General features: G+C 42.1%; 1 protein-coding gene across 5 annotated transcripts in view; it reads left to right on the forward strand.

Moving 5' to 3' along the window:
* ptprt (protein tyrosine phosphatase receptor type T) overlaps positions 1–23,889 on the forward strand; it is a 1,450,199-nt gene that overhangs the window by 1,055,961 nt on the left and 370,349 nt on the right. For all 5 annotated transcript variants that reach the window (XM_078555116.1, XM_078555118.1, XM_078555117.1 and 2 more), the window contains exon 12: positions 17,141–17,414. In XM_078555116.1, coding sequence (XP_078411242.1) covers positions 17,141–17,414 — 274 coding nt within the window. The remainder of the gene's footprint in view (positions 1–17,140; positions 17,415–23,889) is intronic.

Genomic DNA, 23,889 nt, shown 5'->3' on the forward strand with positions numbered 1-23,889 from the left:
TCTGCTGACGTGTTTCATAACAGCATATATAAGGCATGCACTTGGTGGGCTGCACTTTGCTCAGGACTTCAAGGTTTGGTTACTTACCTTGCTTCGGGTAGCACTCGCAGTCATCAGCGCCAGGCTTCACAGACAGCACCACATCACTTTTAGTGGGGCTCATGGGTAGGTCTCAACCTACCAGATCAGGTGGCTTTTCAACAGCTGCAGAGCAAGGTCTTGCTTGGGGAAGAGGGCGAATTGGCCTCAAGCAAGGGAAGAGGCTGTAAGACGAGCTGTACAGGGGAAGGAGGATATTCCAGGGTGTGTTTGGGGGCATATGTTGATATGTGCAAGTGGCCTCAAGATGGTGAGGGCTGAAGAGGCAGTCTCCAGAGGAGATGAAGCCAGATGAACATGTGATGGTATGTGTGTGAGAATGGGTGGTGATATCCCTTGAGCCAGCAGTGAATGAGATGCCAGTGAATATGTGATGAGCTTGGGTGTGTGAGTTTAGAGTGATGAGATGGTTGCCATACCCTGGCTGCACAAATGAGATCACTCATCCTCTATCTGCATTGGATGGCCAACCTCTTCTGTGTAACATTGGCACTGATCACTACTGCCATCGCTTACCAAGCCAGAGTGGTAACGTAGCTCCCTCCGCTGCAGCCAAAGCGGGGTAGAGAACCTCACAGTGGGCCTCCACAGCATCCAAAATGTGCTCGAGGGCTGTAGTCTTCTTGTCTTTTGGGACCATGTCTTCTTTGTTGCAGTCCTGGGCTGGGAGCACTGAGTACGACTGTACTTTAAATGTGGTGCCTAGTGTGATGAAGTGGCGAGGTGACATCATGGCAGGCAAATAGGAGCCCACCTGCCATTGAAACAGTGTGCATCCTGGTAATGCATAATTAATGCGGCGGGTTTGGGATGATACGACGTGAAAAGCTGCCATTGCAGCCGGTGGGTAAAACGACACTTTTCCCGCCCATTACCACACTTAGTGCAAATCTGGGACGATTCCGCCCTACGCTTTCTTTCTCAAGAGATACAATTGGAAAGTTGGGAAATTATGCTAAACCTGTATTGAACCTTGGTTAGACCACACTCAGAGCACTGCATGCTGTTCTGTTGCCATATTATAAAAGGGCTAAAGAGACACTGGAAGGGGTGCAGGGAACATAGGACTTAGGAGCAGGCAATTCAGCCTTTCGAGCCTGCTCCGCCATTCAATAAGATTATAGCTGATCTGATTGTGGTCTCAACTCTACTTTTGTCTACCCCCTTGAGTCACTTATCTATCTAAAATCTATTCAACTCAGCTTTGAATAAATTCAATGACCCAGTCTCCACTGCTTCCTAGGGAAGAGAATTCCACGGACTAACAACCCTCTGAGAGAAAAATTTCTCCTTATCACCATGTTTAAAGGGAGACATTTTATTTTTAAGCTGTGTCCCCCTACATCTAGTCCTCCCCCCAACAGGAACAACCTCCCTGCACCCACCCTCTCAAGTCCCCTCAGGATCTTATATGTTTCAATAAGAACACTCCTCATTCTAAACTCCAATGGGTACAGGCCCAACTTGTTCAACTTTTCTTCATAAAATAAGCCCTTCATCCCAGGAATGTGTCAAGTGAACTTTCTCTGAACTGCTTCTAATGCAATTATATCTTTTATTCAAACAAGGAGACCAAAATTGTACACAGTACTCCAGATGTGGTCTCACCAAAGCAGTGTACGGCTGCAGTAAAACTTCCCTACCTTTGTAAAAGCAAAATACTGTGGATGCTGAAGATCTGAAATAGAAACAGAAAGTGCTTTAAAAACTCAGCAAGTCTGGCAGCATCTGTGTAGAGAGAAACAGAGTTACTGTTCAGAACTGAAGAAGAGTTATTGAGGACTCAAAATGTTAACTGTTTCTTTCTCCACAGACTTGCTGGGTTTTTCCAGCACTTTGTTTTTATTCCCTATTTTTATATTCCATTCCCCTTGCAATAGACACCAACATTCCATTTGCCTTCCTATTCACTTTCTGTTACTTGCTTACTAACTTTTTGTGATTCATGTACCAGGATCCTTCTGTATCACCGGGTTCTGCAATCTCTCTCCATTTAAATAGTGTACTGCTTTTCAATTCTTCCTGCCAAAGTGGACAAGTTCACATTTTCCCACATTATACTTCATCTTCCAATTTTTTGCCCACTTACTTAGCCAACCTATATCCTGTTATGGACTCTTTTGACAACTTACTTTCATACCTATCTTGGTGTCAATGGCAAACTCAGCGAACATACATTCAGTCCCTCATTCAAGTAATTGACATATATTGTATATAGTTGAGGACCCAGCACCGATCCCTGTGGCATTCCACTAGGTTTAACTTGCCAACTCAAAAGTGACCTACTTACCCCTACTCTCATCTTCCTGTTAGTTAACTGATCCTCCATCCATGCTAATACGTTACCCCCTACAGCATGAGCTTTTACTTTGTGTAGCACTTTTGATGTAGCAGCTTATCAAATGTCCTTTGGAAATTCAAATACACCACATACAAAGGAATGTTTTAATCCCACGAGTGCTGTGCCTCTCAAGAACAGACACAAGACAGGTTTTCTCACAAGTATATAAAAGGATGAATAAATGTTTGTTTCTCAACACTCAAATATAATCCCAACAGCACCCAATCACACATGCTCACAAGACACATGCACACATACAAGACACACATGCACACACAAGTGCAGGCACACACAGACACACACACTACTCACTGGAGATAGTGCACAATAATGTCAAGTCCCACTGTTCCCCGAGCCGCAACAAATGTGAAAAGTTTGATCAAACCATCAGATTGCCCCAGTTCTACATAACTGATTAATTTAGGTTAACAGAATACCAGCACCAGGTTTGTAAACTTAATCAGTAAATAACTGTTGATTGAACAAATTGTCTTCAACTAGTGGCAAAAGAAAGAAATATTAACTGCTAATTTCTAACACTGTAACTTAAACTCCACCCTCTTCTTAAATCCCTACACACTCACGACACACAAAACATGGATTTTAAGGGTGGGATAAAACAGTTCAATAGCACCAATTCGGGAGCACAGAATTCGATGGGTTGATTTTGATCGATGTCTTCCAAATTCCTTTCAGTTCTTGTTGATGGCACAAAGTGGTCTTCCAGCACTTTCAGTATTTAGTTCACTGGTTGAGAACTTGCTTTTCAATGTCTCTAACCCCTTTTCACAGGGGTTTCCTCAGAGAGAGAGCAGATTATAGAGAAATGAGGAGAAGAGATTTTAGATGTTTTCTCTTTGCAGGCCAGGAACTTCCTGTGGAATCACTGGACACACTTGCACACAAAGGAGAGAGAGGTCTTAGGCCTTGTACCTTTCAGGCTAGGAGCTATTCAGCTGCACTGCTCTTCACACAAAACCTGGTCAGGAGCCAATTAAAGTGCTGTTGTCAGGCAGCTCCCTTGGTCCAGGACTCCTTTCTGGCACCATCCTGTCTTTCATGGCACACTCTGTTCCAGGACTGCAATATTCTACATACCTCTCATCCTGTTCCAGTGGACATGTCCTTTAAACTGCAGCCATTGTAATTCTAATCCACAGTCGAACAGAAATAAAAAATATTTTCCTTACAATGCACACATGCATACACACACACACACACACACACACGCATATACACACACACAGAAAAAGGTGATTACAAAAGAAGGAGCATATGGTTAGGTTTTTTAAAAAGTCCAAAATGTCACCATTAACTCTTGGGCCTTTTGAGATGGAAGCTGGAAACATTGTAGGCCTGATGATTCTCTTTGGTTCACTGAGGAAATGGAGGTTGGAAGTTTCTGGCAATGAATTTAGAGTGGCTTACTCCTTACAACAGCAGGTTAACAACTTTACTCCAGCTGAATTTGTAGTCAAGCTCCTGTAGCAAAGATCTGGCTTGATTCTTCAAATTGTTATGTAAATAGCCAGCCCCACTTCTCCGCCTATTGGTGGGTTCTAAGCAGGGTTCTTTCTTTGCTGGGTGGGATCTCTTCCCTCTGTAATCCCCTTGATTCCCAGACTGGCTGACATGAGGCTTCTCTCACGATGTGTGTGAATAAACATTTTATCACAAGCTTGTTTCTGTCAGGTGACCATAGTATCTGTGTTCCTGTTGTCCACACAAATGGCCCCTGATGATGTGAGCATTGACACACAATGATGTTTGAATCTCGGCCAATTTCAACTCCATGTGATAGAATGGTTTTTCCTCACACCCGTTGTGTACAATTTCATTCTTCAGCGACTAAGTCTGTGCAGTTATTGTGCATTAGTTTATTAGGTCTTGGGCCAATAGCAGCTGTTAAATCCACAGAAGAGATCTGTTGCATTTAATGTTTTCTCAAGTGAATGTCCCAAAAATGTTATTTCCACTTTAAATGTCCTGATCAGACAAGCAGGCTGACTTCCAGCCTTCAGCATTTTCATGTATATTGGCAGACAAATAGGGAGGTCACCTGACCCTCTTGACTCCATCTTGTTAAAAAGCGTATTGTCGATTCACCATGTTGCTTGCAAGAAAATAGTGTTAAATTTTCATACATTCACCTGTACACCTGTGTGGGCAGATTTAGATGAGAAAAGATGGGAGGAGGCTCGAATGGAGCATAAGAACATCAGAACATAAGAAATAGGAACAGGAGTAGACCATTTGGCCCCTTGCGCCTGCACCACCATTCAATTACATCATGGCTGATCTTCTTGTGTTTTGATTTTCGCATTGGCATCTAACCCCGATAACCTTTGATTCCCTTGCCTATCAAGAATCTATCTACGCCTGCCTTAAAAATATTCAATGACCCCGCCTCCACCAACTTCTGAGGGAGAGAATTCCAAAGTCGCACAACCCTCTGAGAGAAAAAAGTTCTCCTCATCTCTGTCCTAAAAGGGGTGACCCTTAATTTTAAAACAGTGCCCCCTAGTTCTGGACTCACCCACAAGAGGAAACATCCTTTCGACATCCACCTTGTCAAGGCCGTTCAGGATCTTGTATACTTCAATCTAATCACCCCTCACTCTTCTAAACTCCAGTGGAAATTAGCCCAGTCTGTCCAACCTTTCCTCACAAAATAACCCACTCATTCCACTCATTTCAATCTAGTAACCGCCTTTGAACCACCTCTAATGGATTTATATCCTTCTTAAATAAGGAGATCAAAACTGCATACAGTATTCGAGGAGCGGACTCACCATGGCCCTGTATAACTGAAGCATAACTTCGTTATTTTTATGTTCAATCCTTCCCATAATAAAGGATAGTATTCCATTAGCCTTCTTAATTACTTGCTGTACCTGCACATTAATTTTTTGTGACTCATCTACTAGAACACCTAGATCCCTCTGCACCTCAGAATTATGCATCTGTTCTCCATTTAAATAATACTGTGCTTTTTTGTTCTTCCTGCTAAAACGAACAGCTTCACATTTTCCCACATTAAACTCCATTTGCCAGATCTTTGCCCACTCACTCTGCCGATCTATATCTATCTGCAACTGAACAACGGCATGGACTGGTTGAGCCAAATTCCCTGTTCCTGTGCTGTTTATCCCAGGGGCAGAAGTTTTCCCTTGGCATGGGGGCTCGGCGGGGGCAGGTGCGGGAAGTCAGGAAGATGACCGCCGCCTGCGATCAGCACTGCATTGCGATTTCATGCTGGCGGGCCAGTTAAGGCCCACCCAGCGTGAGACGCATGCTGCAGAGCTAAGCACTACCTGTGTGGGAGAGGGAGGAGGGCCAGCGGGCCAAGCGCGAGTGCGCACTACATAATCTCCCTGAGGCACGGAGCTGCCTCAGGGAGGGAGATGATGCGCTGTTTAAAAAAAAATAAAGGAAATAAAAATGTCATAAAACATGTACCCTCATGTGACTCTTGAGCAGGGACATGTTTTTAATTCAAGTGTAAAATTTTTATTTTATTTTTATTTGCTTTAGGAAATCTCATCCCGTCCATGGATGAGGTTTCCTAAAATGTGCAAAGGCCGCTTGGCCTTTTCGCCTGCCCACCAACCATAAAGGCAGGGACAGACAGCGCAAATTTGAGTTTAATTCCTTTTTAAAGGCTTTAATAGGCCTTTTAATTGTCGGTGGATGCGCTGGCGACTCTGGCGCCCGCCCGCCGAACGAAATATCGCGCATCATTTTACACTCAGCCAGGTCAGGCCCGAGCCTGCCCGCCAAGCTTAATATTCTGCCCTATGTAATTGTTGCAACCATATAAAAGCTGTTTCCTTAAAATGATCTGTGAACTAAGAACTTGTGTGTGTGTGTGTGTGTGTGTATGTGGTCCCCTTTTAATTTATAATTAATTCAATCAAAAATAATCCAGCAACCAAGCTTCAGTCTTAACCAAGATAAAGGCTCGCTTCTTACAAAGACTATGGGTGGGATTTTCCGGCCTTGCCTTCTGCCGGGATCAACTGGGCTTTTGGCTGGGCCACCGAATCTCCTGTGGTGGGTCCCACCATGACGGGGCTAGAAAATCCTGGCCTATTTCTGAAAGTTACTTGGGTAAAAGTGATAAACGTATTAACTAAAATACAGATACAAAAATTAAAAGCAGATAAAAGATAAAAATGATACTTAAAGATGACATTTCAAATCAGTCTCTGTGAGATATTAGTGTAGGCCCGTGACTTGAGCTCCTTCTTTCCAAAGTGAAGGTGTCGGAACTTCTGGTTTGGTTTAGCAGCTGCAATGGTTTCTGCAGTCAATCATTCAGTGTTTGCCTTTCTTAGGTAGATTTAGCAGGTTTTTGGGGAGAAAGAAGGTTATCTGTTCCTCACAAATTCTGCGGTTACGGCACTTGCAGGTTGCCTGGACTTTTCAGCAGACACAGCAGTTGATTTCTTTAAAAATAGCCTTCCTCTTTGTCTTCCCTTGGCCAAGAACCCTTTCTGAAGTTGTTTCTCAGGATTCCTCCTGTGGGTTCTGCATGCCAAAATAAGTGTTCGCTGCCTGTCTTTATACTGTTCACAAATTTAAAAATGGCTGCTCTCAGGTGATGTGGACAAAATGACAAGTCTTCTTCCAAATGAGGCAAGTGGTAATCCCAGTTAGCAATTCAAAGTCAGCTAACCAGGTGCCGTGTCCAAGAGGCCAAGGTTGTTACACCTTCCGGGGAAGCCATTGTCTGAGGAATCATTGAATTTCAAGTCTTTTCATGTTGGGATATGTCTGCTTACAATCCACTCGGAGCTTCCTGGAAGCTCAACCACATTTCAGGGGGAAAGGTCAGGTGACTTTCAGCAGCCATCTTTAAGGCTTCTTGTGTCCATATAAAAAAGAGGTTCGTTTTTTTACAAAATCTCTAATATCACAGCTATACGTTAGTGATACCTCTGGCCTTAATTGGAAAAAATAGAAATATACATATTTTCATGTTTTACAGAATTACAGTGAGGAAGCAAAAGATAAAGAAATGTACTTTTTTTGCTACACCCAGACAGATGGCTGATGCAATACAGGCTCCTTTTCACATTTTACATTTTCTAGTTAGGTTTTCTTTTATCTGTAAGTTCTTTTCCTTCTCATTTTTCCCAATTTTACAACCAGTTACACTGATTTGAACTTTGGAGCTTCTCTGGACTTACATTCTGGAGCATTTTTATTATTGGCCCCTTCAAAGAATGTGCCAGGCAAATCCAAAGTTAAATTAATTGCTGCTTCTTCACCTGAACGCGTTTTCTTTTCACTTTCCAGATTTAGAACTTTTAACTTCTCTCTTTGAGTGAGCAAGTTAGCAATGGCCTCTTTCTGTGCCAATAACTCATGCCTTCTTTGGTCAAAGTCCCTTTATGCTCATACAAGAACGTCATTAAGATGCTTTTTATGTTCTAGCAAGAATGTTTGATATTCCTGTCTGGTTTGTTCTTTGAACAGTTTAAAATCTCTCAGTTTTTCGTCATTCCACTCAGATCGGATCTTATTTAAGTCTTTTTGAGCTAGATCAACAGCTTCCACGTTTTTGAGTTTTTGCCTTTTTCTCGAAAACCTTATGTCTACCCTTTACAAATTAGTTTATCAAAATCATGGTTTGAACTGAATTCAATGTCTCTTAGTTTCTCAGCTGTACTGTAGGTCCACCCTGATGGGTGTGGCTACTCCTTGCACTGCTTCAGCACAGGCAGATATATTCAATTCAGTGCTAGCTCCCATTAACCCTTTAGGATCATTCAGATCTCAACCCTTTCTGTGTTGCATTTTGATTTAGGAATTCTGTATATCCCTTTTCTGCCTCCTTCCACTCACTGGGCTTGGCTTCAGCCCATTTAACTACCAAGCGACTTCTCTCAGGCTCTTTAAGTGGGGCCTCTCGGCCCTCACTGTCTCTTCATCTGTTTGGGGATCTCCCTGGTTCCTGTTTAATTCTGTGGACTTTTGACCGCCGGTTCAACCTTCAGGCAATAAATGCCTGCCTAGCCAGCGACGCCTACATTCTGTGAATGAATAATAAAAAAAATTATGGGTTTAGTTGCCCCATGTAGGGCTTCTAAAACCTGTTCAGCTGTCTGCAACTTTACAGATTCCCTCTGCTGGAATTGTTCAATTTGTTCAGCCCCTCTGGGCTGCCTTTGAGTTTCATGGGTTAACACCTTCCACCCTGCGAGATCATTCCCTAGCAGAAAGTCAGCCCCTTGCCTGGACAAGCTTGAGAGTACATCCATAGTTACCAATCCAGTAACAAGCTCACTCTTTAAGTGGATCCTCGCTAATGGTGCCTCAATACCCTCTCCAGTTAGTCCTTTGACTATCACTTTGGAATTTGTCCTGCTTCTGCGCGGGAAATCTTTCATTCTCCCTGTTGGCAGTGTCCGTAAACAACCTGTATCCCGGAAAATGTTAATCTCCTTTCCCGGTTCTTTGGAACCACTGGGGTCCATTTCCCCTTTAGACACAGAATCCCGGTAGGTTTCTGTGCCTTCCTTTGCATTCGCACAAAGCGTTACGATTTTAGTGAGCACAGATACGGAATGTGTTGGAATACTGCCCGTCGCTTTCTTCACATGCCAGCAGTGTTCTTTGAGGTGGGGTTTTCCACAATTAAAACAGACAGGGTGTGGTTCTGCAGCTTTGCCTTCCATATTTCTCCTTTTCAAGGTTGCGGGAAGTGGGTGTTTCCCATTTTCTCCATTCTCTTTTCTCTTTGGATCCATTTCCTTCCCCTCTGCCTCCCTCTTATCTTTTCCCTGCTGGTACAAACTATTTGACCCAGGCCTGCTATGATTCAGAGATCTGTGAGTCAATTCATAATCCTCTGCCTTCACAGTAGCTGCCTTTGCTGAGGTAACCTTTTGTTCCTCGAGGTGCATTTTAATGTTGCAAGGGAGACAATTTTTGAGCTCCTCTAACAATACTAATTCTCTTATTGCATTGTAAGTGTGCTCTATCTTTAAAGCGCACACCCATTGGTCAAACGTGATCTGTTTGACTCTTTCAAATTCCAGATACGTTTGTGTGGGCTTTTTATGGGGATTTCAGAATTGCTGATGATATGCCTCTGGCACAAGTTAATAAGCACTCAAGTTCACATCCTTATTCTGTTTGTAATCAGCAGTCACTCCAGGGGCCAGGGTGGAGAAGATCTCTTGGGTCTTGCCTGTTAACTGAGCCTGGATCATTAGGGTCCACACTTCCTGGGGTAAATGGAGTTGATGTGCTACCTTTTCAAAAGCAGCAAAGAAGGATTCTACATCTCCCTTTTCGAATTTCAGAACAAGATTTAGAGAATGTTATGGCTTTGAGGCCTGTTTTCGGGGATTTTAGCTGTCATTAGGCAGAGTGAGATTCCCTCTAGCAGCTTCAAATTGTCTTTGGTCTCTCTGCACTTGCAGCTTCAATTCCAACTTCTGTAGCTAGAAATTCCATTCTACCCTTTCCCTCCCTTTCTGAGCTTCTCACTCTGCGTGTTCCCTCTCTTTCTGTGCTTCATGCTCTTTCTCTCTTTCCTGAGGTTCTAACTCCTTTTCTCAGGCTTGTCTTTCTCCTCTTTCTTTCTGGGCTTTAAACTCCAGCTCAATTTTCAGCTTTTCCAGCTCTACTTCAGATTGAATAACCTGGTCTGGTTCTGAATCAGTTCTGCTGCCTGTTCTGACTCTGGACTGAATTCAAAATGCTCGGCCAGCATTTTCAAGAATTCCTGTCTCTTTGTCTTACTGGAAATCTTAAGTCCTACCTGTCTAGCAATGGCTTTTTGTTTTAGTCTAAGGAGGCTAACTTCTGCCAATTCAAACCCTCCTAACTAATATTTCTATGCATCAAAAGTTGCCATCTTAATATATGGTTAGTACTTCTTATAAATCAAAGCTTTTTACTGTAGCTCCTGGTTTGGTTTCAAACAATTTGGACTCTATTGACTTCCCTTCTACTTCCAATTCTTTGCAGTTCAAAATTTAGCTCTTTTCACAATGGATTAAATCCCTGCTTTTAGTACAAATTTGGCGTTGGCTAGTTTTGCATTGGGTCGTATCCCAGACAAGAGACACCAATTATCATGACCATATAAAAAGTCTTTCCTTAAAGTGGTCTGAACTAAGAATTTGTGTGTGTGTCTGTAGCCCCCTTTTAATTTATGAATGATTCAATTAAAAATAACCCAGCAAACAGACTTTAGTCTTGAACAAGATAAAGATTAGCTTATTATAAAGCTGATTATTCCTGAAAGTTATTTAGCTAAAAGCAATAAACTTTTGAACTAACATACAGTTGCAAAGATTCAAAGCAGATAAAGATAAAAAGATACTTCAAGATGAGATTTCAAATCAATTTCTGTGAGATATCATTCAGGCCTGTTACTTGAGTTCCTTCTTTCCAAAGTGAAGGCATTGAAACTTGAGGTTCGGTTTAGCAGCTGCAATGTCTTCTGCAGTCAACTAGTCAGTGTTTGCCTTTCTCAGGTGGATTCAGCAGGTCAACAGGTTTTTGGGAGAGGGAGAAGAGAGAGAAGATTTCCTATTCCTTACTAATTCTTCACTGTTGGGGAGATGCATTCTCAGAGGAATGTAGCAAGAGCCAAGCCTGTAAAAAGAAAAAGATTAGTGAAGACAAATGTAGATCCCTTACAGTCCAAAATCAGGGAATTTATAATAGAAAACAAGGAAATGGCAGAGCAATTAAATAACTACTTGAGTTCTGTCTTCATGGAGGAAGATACAAATAACTTCCCAGAAACGCTAGGGAACCAAGGGTCTAGTAAGAAGGAGGAATTGGAGGAAATTAGTATTACTAAAAAGAAAAGTGCTGGAGAAACTAATGGACTGAAAGCTAATAAATCCCTAGGGCCTGATAATCGACATCCCAGGGAAAGAAAGGGGGTGGCCATGGAAATAATGGTTTTCATCTTCCAAAATTCTGTAGATTCTGGAACAGTCCTGGCAGATTGGATGGTGGAAAATGTAACCCCACTATTTAAAAATGGAGGGAGGGAGAAAACAGGGAATTACAGACCAGTTCGCCAACATCAGTGGTGGGGAAATGCTAGAGTCTATTATAAAGGATGTGATAACGGGAAATATCAACGAAATTAGACAAGTCAACATGGATTTATGAAAAGGAAATCATGTTTGACAAACCTACTGGAGTTTTTTGTGGACATAACTAGCAGAGTAAATAAGGGAGAAACAGTGGATGTGGTGTATTTGGATTTTCAGAAAGCTTTTGATAAAGTCCCACATAAGAGTTTAGTGTGCAAAATTAAAGCACATGGGGTTGGGGGGTAATATATTAGCATCAATTGAGAATTGGTTAGCAGTCAGGAAACGGAGAGGAATAAATGGGTTTTTTTTCCAGAGTGGCAAGTGGTGACTATTGCGGTACCACAGGGATCAGTGCTTGGGCCCCAGCTATTCACAAGATATATCAATGATTTGGATGAGGGAACCAAATGTAATATTTTCAAGTTTGCTGACGACATCAAACTTGGTGGGAATGTGAATGGTGAGGAGGATGTTAAGAGGCTTCAAGGCAATTTAGACAAGTTGAATGAGTGGGCAAATACATGGCAGATGCAGTATAACATGGACAAGTGTGAAGTTATCCACTTCAGTAGGAAAAACAGAATGGCAGAGTATTATTTAAATGGTGATAGATTGGGAAATATTGATGTACAAAGGGACCTGAGTGTCCTTGAAAGCAAACATGCAGGTCCAGCAAACAGTTAAGAAGACAAATGGTATGTTGGCCTTCATTGTGAGAGGACTTGAGTACAGGAGCAAGGATGTCTTACTGCAGCTGTACAGGCCCTTGGTGAGCCCACACCTGGAGTATTGTGTGCAGTTTTAGTCTCCCTACCTAAGAAAGGATATACTTGCCATAGAGGGAGTGCAGCGAAGGTTCACCAGACTGATTCTTGGGATGGCAGAATTGTCGTATGAGGGGAGATTGGGCCAACTAGGCCTGTATTCACTGAAGTATAGAAGAGTGAGAGGAGATCGCATTGAAACATTAAAAATTCTGACAGGGATGGACATACTGGATTCAGGGATGATATTTCCTTTGGCTGGGGTGCCTAGAACAAGGGATCAGAATCTCAGGACATGGGGTCGGCCATTTAGGACTGAGATGAGGAGAAACGTCTTCACTCAGAGGCTGGTGAACCTGTGGAATTCTCTACCACAGAAGGCTGTGGAGGCCAAGTGACTTTGAATATGTTTAAGAAGGAAATAGATAGATTTCTTGATTCTAAAGGTGTCAAGGGGAATGGGGTGAGAGTGGGAGCATGCCGTTGAGATAAAAGATCAGCCATGATCACATTGAATGGCAAAGCATGCTGAAAGAGCTGAATGACCTACTCCTGCTCCTATTTTCTATATTTCTAATTCTGTGGTTATGATATTGGAAGGTTGCCTGGACTTTACAGCAGGATCAGCAGTTGATTTATTTTTTTAAAAATACCTTCCTCTTTGTCCTTCCTTGGCCAACAACTCTTTCTGAAGTTGTTTCTCAGCATTCTTCCTGTGGGCTCTGCATGCCAAAATGACTGTTTGCAGCTGGTCCTTATACAACTTAAAAACTTCAAAATGGCTACTATCACGTGAGGTGGACAAAATGTCAAGTCATCTTCCAAATGAGGCAAGTGGTAATCCCATTTAACAATTCAGTGTCCCCTTATCAGATGCAGTGTTCAAATGAGGCCAAGGCTTTCACTTCAGAGGAAGCCATTGTCTGTTTGAGGACTCATTGAATTTCAAAAGTCTTTTCCTGTCTGCTTGTCGTGACTCGGAGCTCCCTGGAAGCGTGACTACATTGCAGGGGAAAAGGTCAGGTGACTTTCGACAACTATCTTTAAGGATTCCTGTGTTTGTTTAAAAAAAATTAGCTTTTTTTTTACAAAAATCTATAATTTCACTACACATTTGTGGCAGTAATCCTATGTGACCAATTTGGTAGCAGACTATTGGCTAAACTGCAGGTAGGTTGGGTTTTTCTGAATGCAAATGAATCTGTAGGCCTACTTAACACTGTTATGCCACTTCACAAGTTAAAACTTACCTTGACCATAACCCTACAGACTAACATGGTGCAATATGTGTGTTTGTTAGAATTGGAAGAATATTGTGATCACTCATAATTTCTTTATATATGTAAATAAATAATGTATAAAGATATAAAAATCTGCCTCCAGTGTTTGATTTATGTTGTAATACCAAAAACGTAAGCACTGCGGGGTCTATTTTAAAGATAGTTCTGAAGATTCAGAAATAGCAACCCCTGATTGTAAAAACATCTTATTTATGTCACAGTGCATATTCTCCTACACAGATGGGGAAAAATCAGTCCCTGTCAAAATGAAATACGAAGAGGCCTTTGCCTCTTCCATCCCAATACAACAGCACTGTTGTTATAGGAACTTCTGGAACATAACTAAAGTAGAACAAAAAAAATGGAGGCTGTTAAGTGGGTAAGTTGGTCATGGCCAATTTTGTGGCTTTCTTAAGATTTGGTCCCCTTACCTAAGGAAAGATATACTTGCTATAGAGGGAGCGCAATGAAGGTTTACCAAACTAATTCCTGGGATGGAAGGATTGTCCTATGAAGAAAAATTAAATAGACTGGACCTTTATTCTTTGGAGTTTAGAAGAATGAGAGGTGATCTCAATCAAACATACAAAATTTTTACAGGGCTCGACAGGGTAGATGCAGGAAGGATGTTTCCCCGACTGGTGGCAGGAGGTGGGTGGGGGGTCTAGAACCAGGGGACACAGTCTCAGAATAAGCAGCAGGCCATTTAAGGCTGAGACAAGGAAGAATTTCTTCACTCAGAGGGTAGTGAATCTTTGGAATTCTCTGCCCCAGAGGGCTGTGGAGGCTCAGTCATTGAGTATGTTTAAGACTGAGACTGATAGATTTCTACATATTATAAACATCAAGGGATACGATGATAGTACAGGAAAACGGTGTTGAAGTAGAAGATCAGCCATGATCTCATTGAATGGCATAGCCAGCTTGAAAGGGCTGAATGGCCTACTCCTGCTCCTATTTCTTATGTTCTTCTGTTCAAATGTTCTTAACATTACTTTCAGGATCTTGCTCCAATCTAGAACAGTGGAAAACTACTGCTTGTGCATTGATGATTTTGTACAGTGATTTCCCAGTGATGAATAGACTGATTTTTAATCCTTTTTAAAAAAAATCAACTTCTGTTTACCGCCATCAATTTGCAATTTGACTGCATAACACATTTTGATGATACTTAATCCTCTCAAAGTAATGTTGAGTGTTTTATTTTTGTACTAACTACATGAAGCCCCTGTTTATTCAGCAGGATAAGCATTAAGGTGAAAGCTCAGAGTGCAAAGGAATGAAAATGTTGTCACTTTCCATTTAGTGGCAGCAATGAAGGTCTCGATGTTGTGTGCTTAGAATGGTGCCAGCATGGTTTCACCTAAATTATACAAATGGACTCTGAACACAATTCTCCAAGAGAGCTCTCACTGCAACACAATATTTCCATTCTGCCTAACTTAAATCAGACTGATTGGATTTTGGACTAGTGTCCCATTCAGAATTCTGATTTAAATTCAATTCAAATTGAATCAGTTAAATTTGAATTTCATTATATTAGGAAAATTAAGTAACCAGGTCAATGCTTCCTTGGCATCTTATTTGTCCCTCCAGTACATCTGTGATGCACTTTCTTTAAAAAATAAAAGCAATCTTTATTTTGACATTTTTACCTGTTATACTTCATTCAGTAAAGTCTGATTTGTTTTGTTGATCAGATTTTTAGACTAAAGTTATCCCTTTAAAGGAAAATTAACTTTTAAATTATACAGTATTTAATGCAATTCCTTCTAAATGGAGAACCTAATGAAATGTAGTTGATGTTTGCATTATCAGAGTGCTTGAATTGACCAGCAGACCTATTGAATGCTCTTGTCCCTACCATATGCTCTTTCGACATTTTTATGATGAACTTGGCCTTCAGCACTGCCAAAATCTAATTTAAGTATTGTGAGAAAAAATTAAATAATATTATGCTCAATCTGTCTTCCACCCTATTGTTCTAAAGCAACTGCCACAACAGCAACCACGCCCCTGCTGAATTAAGGTTTACTAGAAAGCCTTCCCGAAGGCACAAGGCCTTGAAACTTGCTATCAAATCATTTAATACCTAATTAATTTCCTTGGAATATTGCGAAAAGTATAGCTAAAAAAAAATTGACAATAAGGGACTCCCAGTTATATTTGGCTTGCGAAAGCTCTCCACTTGGCGTAATTTCAAATTGCCACAAAAGATTTCCGTTTTAAATTTTTCTTCAGAAAGGAAAATGCTGCCTTTGGATGCAAGAATAGTTCTCAAACTCTACTGAATGTCCAATAAATAGAAGTTAGAACATGGGAATAAGCCATTTGACCCATCCAGCGTGTGTGCTCATTTTACATGTGAGCAAATAGTTCTTAATCACATATACCCACCCTGTTCCCATATCACCTTAACATCTTTCCCTTTGCCCACCTATCCAATATAACCTTGAATACTTTCTGCCTCAAATTCTAGCCTTGGAGTTGAATTCCACAGCCATTGAGCTCTCTATGCTCTCTTGCTTTCTGTTCTAAATCATTTCCATTAAGTTTGAATTGTAATTTTTTACTATTAATGTGGTATTGACAGACTCTTGTTTTTGACCCCGAATGACTGATAACCATCTGCCCCTAATTATTTTGTGGCATATTTTTCATGTTTTAAGTCGTTCTCCATATCAACCTGTAACCTGTATTGTGCTGGCGAAATAAAATATTTTTTATAAATGCATATATTTAAAGGTGCAAGATGCAGTGCAAGTTTGGAGAAGGTGCACTGATGATAAATTTGCAAAGTTAATCCATGCCCAGGAGTTAACCTAAATCTCGAGCAAATTAGCTTGTTACAATTCTGGATAGGTATTAAGGTTAGATCAGGAATAGTGTGGTGGGGTTAAATGGTTGGGTGGCACAATGTGTTCCTACCTGCCAAACACCCGCTGCACTATTTTACCTTAACACATATCAAGTACATGAAGGCCACCCCAGGCAGGCAGGGGCCTTCTTTACATGGGAAAGCCATTGCCCAATGATATCAATGGCACCACAGCCCCATTTTTGGGAGACCTGAAAGGGTGCCAAACCCATCAGAAAAGAAACTGCTGGAAGACAAGAGAATGGCCAAAAAAGGCGTGGCAAGATTTATTTTTAAAAATATTCTGAGGATTTCTTGTGGGCTTAGAGGAGCAGATGTGCTTGTCTGAGTCCTGCAAGGAATCCTCGGAGTTTTGCTGCCTTTCTTCTCTCTCCCACCACCGGTAGCTTTTTTTGTAGATTGCCTGCTCTGCCCCCTTACTAGGAGAGTTGTAGCAGAGAAGATTTGAAAACTAACAAAAGAGTGGAATCGTGCAAGGATTTAAACACAAGGACAAGAATTTTAAATTAGTGCTGTTGGGGTAGCAGGAGCCAAAGTCAGCAAGGACAGGGGCAATGTAAACAGGGCTCTGCCTGGTTGGAACCAGAACTGCAGCTATTGGTCTGATACTGGGAACAATGGAATAAATTGGGACATTATTCCCAAAGTAAGATTCTGCATTCTTTCAAGTATTTCAAATGCAATTTTCTTCTGTTTTCTCACAGTGCCTATCAACTGGTTGTTAAGGAAGAACACTTACAAAAGTCCAGGAGGGCAGCAGATATTATTGAGTGCTTTCCTGTCGCAGTCAGCTACAAGAATGCTTCTGTACTTGATTCACTGCATTACACTGCTGCAGAGCTGAAACCTGTGAACCTTCCTATGACCCAGCCATTTACTATTGGAGATAACAAAACGTACAATGGCTTTTGGAACCCACCACTTTCCCCACTGAAAAGCTACAGCATATACTTTCAAGCACTCAGCAAAGCTAATGGGGTAGGTACTGTTTGCTACTGAAAGAGATTTCCAAAAATCGAAATACGTCAAAAATGCACGTTTCACACATCTGAATATTTGGAATATAGATTATCTACAGGAGTTCCAAAAATCAGAGAAAATGGTAAATTTTGAAATTTGACAATTATTTTAAACTCTTTGCAACCTACGTATAAATCTCTTCTTGTCCATGATACCAGTATTTTGTGCAAAATTTGGGGGAGTTACCTGTAACTTTATTTGAACTGTTAGCTATTGGGTAAGGCAAAATGTCCCTATATATAAAAACCTCATAAGGCAATTAATAAAATAGATATAGAGTGGAATTTAACAGAGATCATACTTCTTCAATCATGAACATCGATTTTAAAAATTGACATGGTTTCAAGCAGTAAATGGGCAATCTGGGGATTAATTTTCATCTCCATTCCCTGAGTGATGGTCTGGCAGCTAGCTAATCGTCTGCCCATTGTACGACCAGCCTGATTTTCATCTCATTGAAATCAATGTGCTGAAAATCGGGAGAGTTCAAAAGTAGGCAGGCAATTCGTTCTGCCAGATTACTGCCCTGGTAGTGAAGGTAACAATTACTGCCTTTGTCATAAAGAACAATGAACAAAAGCTCTAATACACTACAGGAAAATGTCAAATGAAAAGTGCAAAATGAACTGGCATCAAGAGGAATTTTCTTTTTTTATCCATTCACAGGATGTAGACATCGCTGTCAATGCCAGTAATTAATGCCGATCCCTTAACTGCCATTTAGTGTTGAGCCACCTTCTTGAGTTGTAGCAGTCCACGTGATGTAGGTACATCCACAGTGCTGTTGAGTGGGGAATTTCAGGATTTTGAACAAGTGAAGGAATGGTGATGTGTAGTTCCAAGTCAGGATGGTGTGCGGCTTGGAAGGGAGCTGCAGGTGGTGGTGTTCCCATGTACCTGCTGCTCTTATCCTTTGAGGTGGTCGAAGTTGCAGGTTTCAGAGGTGCTGTTGAAGGACCCTTGGCAAGTTGCTGCAGTGCACCTTGTAGTAGGTACACACTGTAGCTACAGTCCGCCAGTGGTGTAGAGAATGAATGTTTAAGGTGCTACTGATCAAGTGGAAAATATTCCATCACATTCCTGGCTTATGCTTAAAGATGGTGGAATAGCTTTGGGGAGTCAGGATGTGATTTACTCACTGTAGAATACCCATCCTCTGAACTGTGCTCTTTGCTATACCTAGGGTGTTGATGGTGGAGGATTCAGCAGTGGTAATGTCATTGAATGTCAAGGGGAAGTGGTTAGACTCACTCTTGTTGGAGATGGTCATTGCATGGCACTTGTGTTAATTTCGAATGTTACTCGCCACTTATCAGTCCAAGCCTAAATGTTGTCCAGGTTTTGCTGCATGTGGGCATAAACTTCATCATCTGAGGAGTCATGAATGAACACTGCTCGTCACCAGTCTACTTCCCAACTTCTGACTTTGTGATAGAGGGAAAGTTATTGATGAAGCAGGTGAAGATGGTTGGATCTAGAACACTGCCGTGAGGAACTCCTGCAGTGATGTCCTGGGGCTGAGATGATTCGCCTCCAACACCCATCTTCCTTTGTGATGGGTATAACTCCAGCCACTGGAAAGTTTGCCCCCTAATTTGTATTCACTTCAATTTTACTCAAGATCCCTGAAGCTACATTCATTCAAATACTGCCTTGATGTCAGGGGCAGTCACTCACACCTCACTTCTGGAATTCAGATCTTTTATCCACGTTTGGACCAGGGCTGTAATGAGGTCTGGAGCCAAGGGAGTTTGCCAGAACTGAAACAGAGCATCGGTGAGCAAGGAGGTCTGGTGAGTAAGTGTCTCTCAATAGAACTGTTGACGATATCTTCCATCTTTTTACTGATGATTGAGACTGGACTGATGGGGCAGTATTTAGTCATATTGGAATTGCCCTGTTTTTTGAGGACAGGACATACTTGGGCAATTTTCCACATTGCCGATAGATGCCAGTGCTGAAGCTGTATTGGAACAGCTTGGTTAGGGGTGTGACTAATTCTGGAAAACACGTTTTCAGTATTACAGCAGGGGTGTTGTCGGGGCCCGTAGCCTCTGCTGTATCCAGTGGCTTCAGCCATTTTTTGATATCATGCGGAGTGAATCAAATTGACAGAGGTTGGCATCTGTGGGAACAATTGAATTGCAACAAGTTCTGCTTTAACTGCTACTTTCCTAAATTCTTCCTTAATCTCATGTCACATTTATTCACATGTTTCCTTATTTTATTTGTCATCTAACTAATGTTACTCCTGTTATAGGAGTACACTTTGTCCTACTGCTTTTCAATATTTTGTGCTGATCTTGATAAATCCATGGTTCAACATTATGTATGTTTTTTTCAGTAGTGACACTAAACAGGTTTCACAGTGAAAACAATCAAGTTCTATGTGTGTAAGGGAAAACAATAAAAGTACTTGCAGAGAGTGGGGGAGCAGTGATGGGGAAGGTGGTTGAAATTGTCCTGAGCAGAATTGTGAAATGGGCAATAAAGCATCAGCTGCCTGCTTTACACTCCACCTGATCCTCTTTCCCAAGAAATTGAATGGAAGTTCACTTGAAAAGGAAATTGCTCCAAGTATAAAGCAGGCTGTTCCCGCAATACAGCTCATTTTTGCCCAGCAGATCGAGTTGAATTTCACCGTTGATAGACTTCAGAGCCTCTGGGGTGGCAGGGGAAATGTGTGCTCAATATGATCAGGGCTTTTTCTCAGAGACTTTGAAGATTCAAAGGGATCGACACAAGTATTGGGGTCTATTTGAACTGAGAGCCAGATCTCTAGGCAGGGGTGGGGTGTGATGTGGGCTCCACACCAGAAGGATGTCTTCAGCATGAGGCTTGGCAGATTTTAACTGTCAGGCATCATTATAACATGATTAGCAGGCAGCCAATTGCGTTGGCATCAGGCCACCCACCCATCTTTGTCACATGACTTCGGACGGGTCTCCTGAAGTGGCACATTTAAATAATGAATGCACCTCTTTAAGGGAAGTGGCATTCATTAACTCACAACACATTTGTCATTTCAAATAATCATTGCAGCAGAAATTCATCTCAGCCAATAGTGTAAAAGATTTGTTAGTGCACATGCTGCCTGTTATACCCAGCTCCATATTCAGTTCCATTGAAGTTAAACTGGTGACAGACATGATATCACTAGTTTTGCATTCCCACCCAAGACAAAGTTCTGTCCCATTGTGCTATGTTTGGGAGATAACTGCAAAACGAGGGGAACGGTTGCTGCAAGGATTTCTGATGTTGGTCAGGGCTAGAAGAGCTATATGCTTTTCCCACAGGCGAGAAGAAGATATCCAAAATCCCCTTTAATAAAGTCTGGTTAGAGATGCAGAAGAAGTTAGTTACATGACCATCCCGCAAGGACCTGAATCCATTGGAAGAAGAGGTAAAATGACCTCAGACGGCTAGCAAAGATGCTCCTCCTTTCTCCACCTGGTAGCAGCCCTCTTCCTCCCTCCTCCTGCATGGAGAGCAAGGCAACCACTTCAACGCAACCCTCACCATGGATCACACGGGCACATCATAGCACTTCTCTTGTCACACCTCGCACACACTCATTTGTTGCTTGTTGTCTTCATTCCTTCCATTAATGGCATGCTCTGCTCTCCTCCAGAAAGTTACAGGACCTTCGCCTCCTCTCCTGACACCTTCATCATTTCACACTCAAGCCACTTACTTCTCACTCAAGCCACTTCAATCTCTCTATGACACTGTTTCTTCTCCCATTAGCTTATGCATTACATCCACAAGGTTCATTTGCCTTCTCAGCAGCTAACCAGAGCTCTCTCCTTTTACGTCGCAGGAGAGTACAGCACAAAAGGTAATACCTTTCAATGTATTAAAGACAGGCTAGAATTTCCAGATGCGCTAGCACATTACGGCTGCTGATGCTTCCTCAACTGGCCTTGACGTTGTTCTTATCCAACTTCAGAAGACCGGCGACAAGAAACCGGTATACTTTGCATCCAAAGCATTAACAAAAGCAGAACGATGCTACGCCACCATTGAGAAGGAAGCACTGGCTGCCATGTGGGCCGTTGAGAGGGTCTCGGATTTTCTGATGGACTTGCCCTTCCACGTAGAGACAGACCACAAACCCCTCATTACCCTCTTAAATTCCACGGAGATCATGAAAATGCCCCTACGCATTCGATGGTTTCACCTTCACTTGAAGCATTATCAATACATGGCCACCTATGTTCCAGGAATGTCGCAAACCATAGCTGATGCTCTCTCCAGACCTAGAGCAGACCAAGCTACTGCCTTGGATTTCACACTTGTCTCAGAAGTGGAAGCCTAGTCGCCTTGACTATAATGAACCTGTTGCCCATCTCTGCCACAAAGCTCCAGGATGTCCAACGAGCACAAAAAGAGGACGTGGAATGTGCCGAAGTACCAGAATTCTGCTGGCAAGGGTGGTCTAAATATAGTCCAGCAGATCGGCTCATCTGTGAATACCATGAACAACACAGACACTAAATCATAGTGGATGACCTCTTACATTTGAGCACCTAAATCCATGTGAGAAGTGATCCTCCACAGGCTGCATGGAGACCACTTAGACATTGCAAAGTACAGACTGCGCACACTGCAATATGTGTGGTGACTAGGCATCATGCAGGCTGGTCAAAATCTCATTCTATCCTATCACACCTGCCGCATCAATAGCCAGACACCCACGGAAGCCCTGGTGATATCCGATTTTCCACACCAACCTTGGCAGAAGTTGGGCCTTGCTTTCTTTGATTATCAGGGCAAGACATAGTTTGTTGCCGTAGATTATTACTCTTGATGGCTGGGAGTAGTCAGGCTCCATGCCACTATAGCAGTGTCGGTGTTGAGGACGCTGCAGACCATCTTCTATACACATGGGTTCCCCAATTAAATTTTTACAAATTCCACCACCCTCCATATCTGAGAAGATATGCCTAGACAGCACATCCCAGGCTCAGCAGAAAGCTATTTAACTCATCTTGTGCTGGTCCCTCAGACAGCCCAGGACACTGAGGTATTTAGGTCATGTGAACTCTTGTTCTCATAGACCACATTGGCAGAGACATTCAAGTCATCATCTGCCTATTCTCCCCCAGATCAGTGGGAAATGTTTTCGAGGATTGGATTTAGTTTTCAGTGGATGCAACATATCACCTGAAGCATTGAGCAAATCATACCTTACACATTATATATCTACCTTCAAAGCATTGTAGTGGCCTACATTCTCATCTCCCTCACCAAGTTGTTCCTCATTGAATGTAGATCCTCTTATCCATCTACCTCCTCGAACAGTGTGCAACAGGCCACAATTACTTTGGATACTTTGCCAGAGCATATTACAGTGAGCTTGCTGACCTACCAAGGCACCTGGACTTTTGCTTAGTAGCCTGATAGTGAATCCAATAATCCTGCTAGTGATGCCATAGCTTTCATTTTAAATGATCTGCTCCAATGTAGTGGGGTTGCAAAGAGATGTCATAAGCCATATGAGAAAGTTGCAGCCCTTGTCCTTAAGCATCTATCCACAAATAATTTTGGCAGATTGAAAAACTGAAAGGGTATTTGGCTGCTGTAAGATGAAAGCATTGTGACAGCTGCCTATGGATCAGGCACAGAGTTGCTTGTTATGATCACTATAAAGCAGCACATTAATAGAATCAAAGCCCTTGCGGTTGTCCTTGATGTTCCCTGATAGCAATATGAGTGTGGAATATAGCATCCTGTGCTGAAGGAAGGGAACCATTGCTGTGAATCCCAAGGCTGTCTGGCTCTCTCATTTTGATCCTTGCCATCAATTGGAAAAGCTATGTATCGGTTTATGTTGACAAATAGAGATGAGGAGAATGTTTTTCTCTCAGAGGGCAGTGAGTCTTTGGAACTTTATTCCTCAAAAGGCAGTGGAAGCAGAGTCTTTGAATACTTTTAAGGCAGAGCTAGATAGATTATTGATAAACAAGAGGGTGAAAGGTTATCAAGGGTCGGCAGGAATGTGGAGTGGAGGTTACAGTCAGATAAGCCATGATTTTATTGAATGGCGGAGCAGGCTTGAGAGGCCGAGTGGCCTACTCCTGCTCTTAGTATGTGTGTACGTTCGTGTGTCCTCAATGTACTTATGGACCATTGATGATGTGATGCATGAGAGTTCCCTGGCAGCATGCTGGAATGATCCTGAGGCAAAGAAGTTTAGGGCAGTCATCATCTTTATAACAACTGGCCCAGCATCTGGTGCTTGGACTTCATGGTCTGTTTAATTCTTAATTTTTCTGCCCCTGGAACCAATCCTGCTGGGTCTTACCTAGCAAGTTTGGCAATGGGAGTGACTTCTGTTTCCACCTGGAGGATGGACACTGTTAAAATGGCACCAAGCACAAAGGAGGCAGAAACGGATTTGAAATCAAGAGATCTGTGATTCAGGTCCAGA

The sequence above is a fragment of the Cetorhinus maximus genome, chromosome 13 (assembly GCF_964194155.1).
Source record: "Cetorhinus maximus chromosome 13, sCetMax3.hap1.1, whole genome shotgun sequence".
Lineage (NCBI taxonomy): Eukaryota > Metazoa > Chordata > Chondrichthyes > Lamniformes > Cetorhinidae > Cetorhinus > Cetorhinus maximus.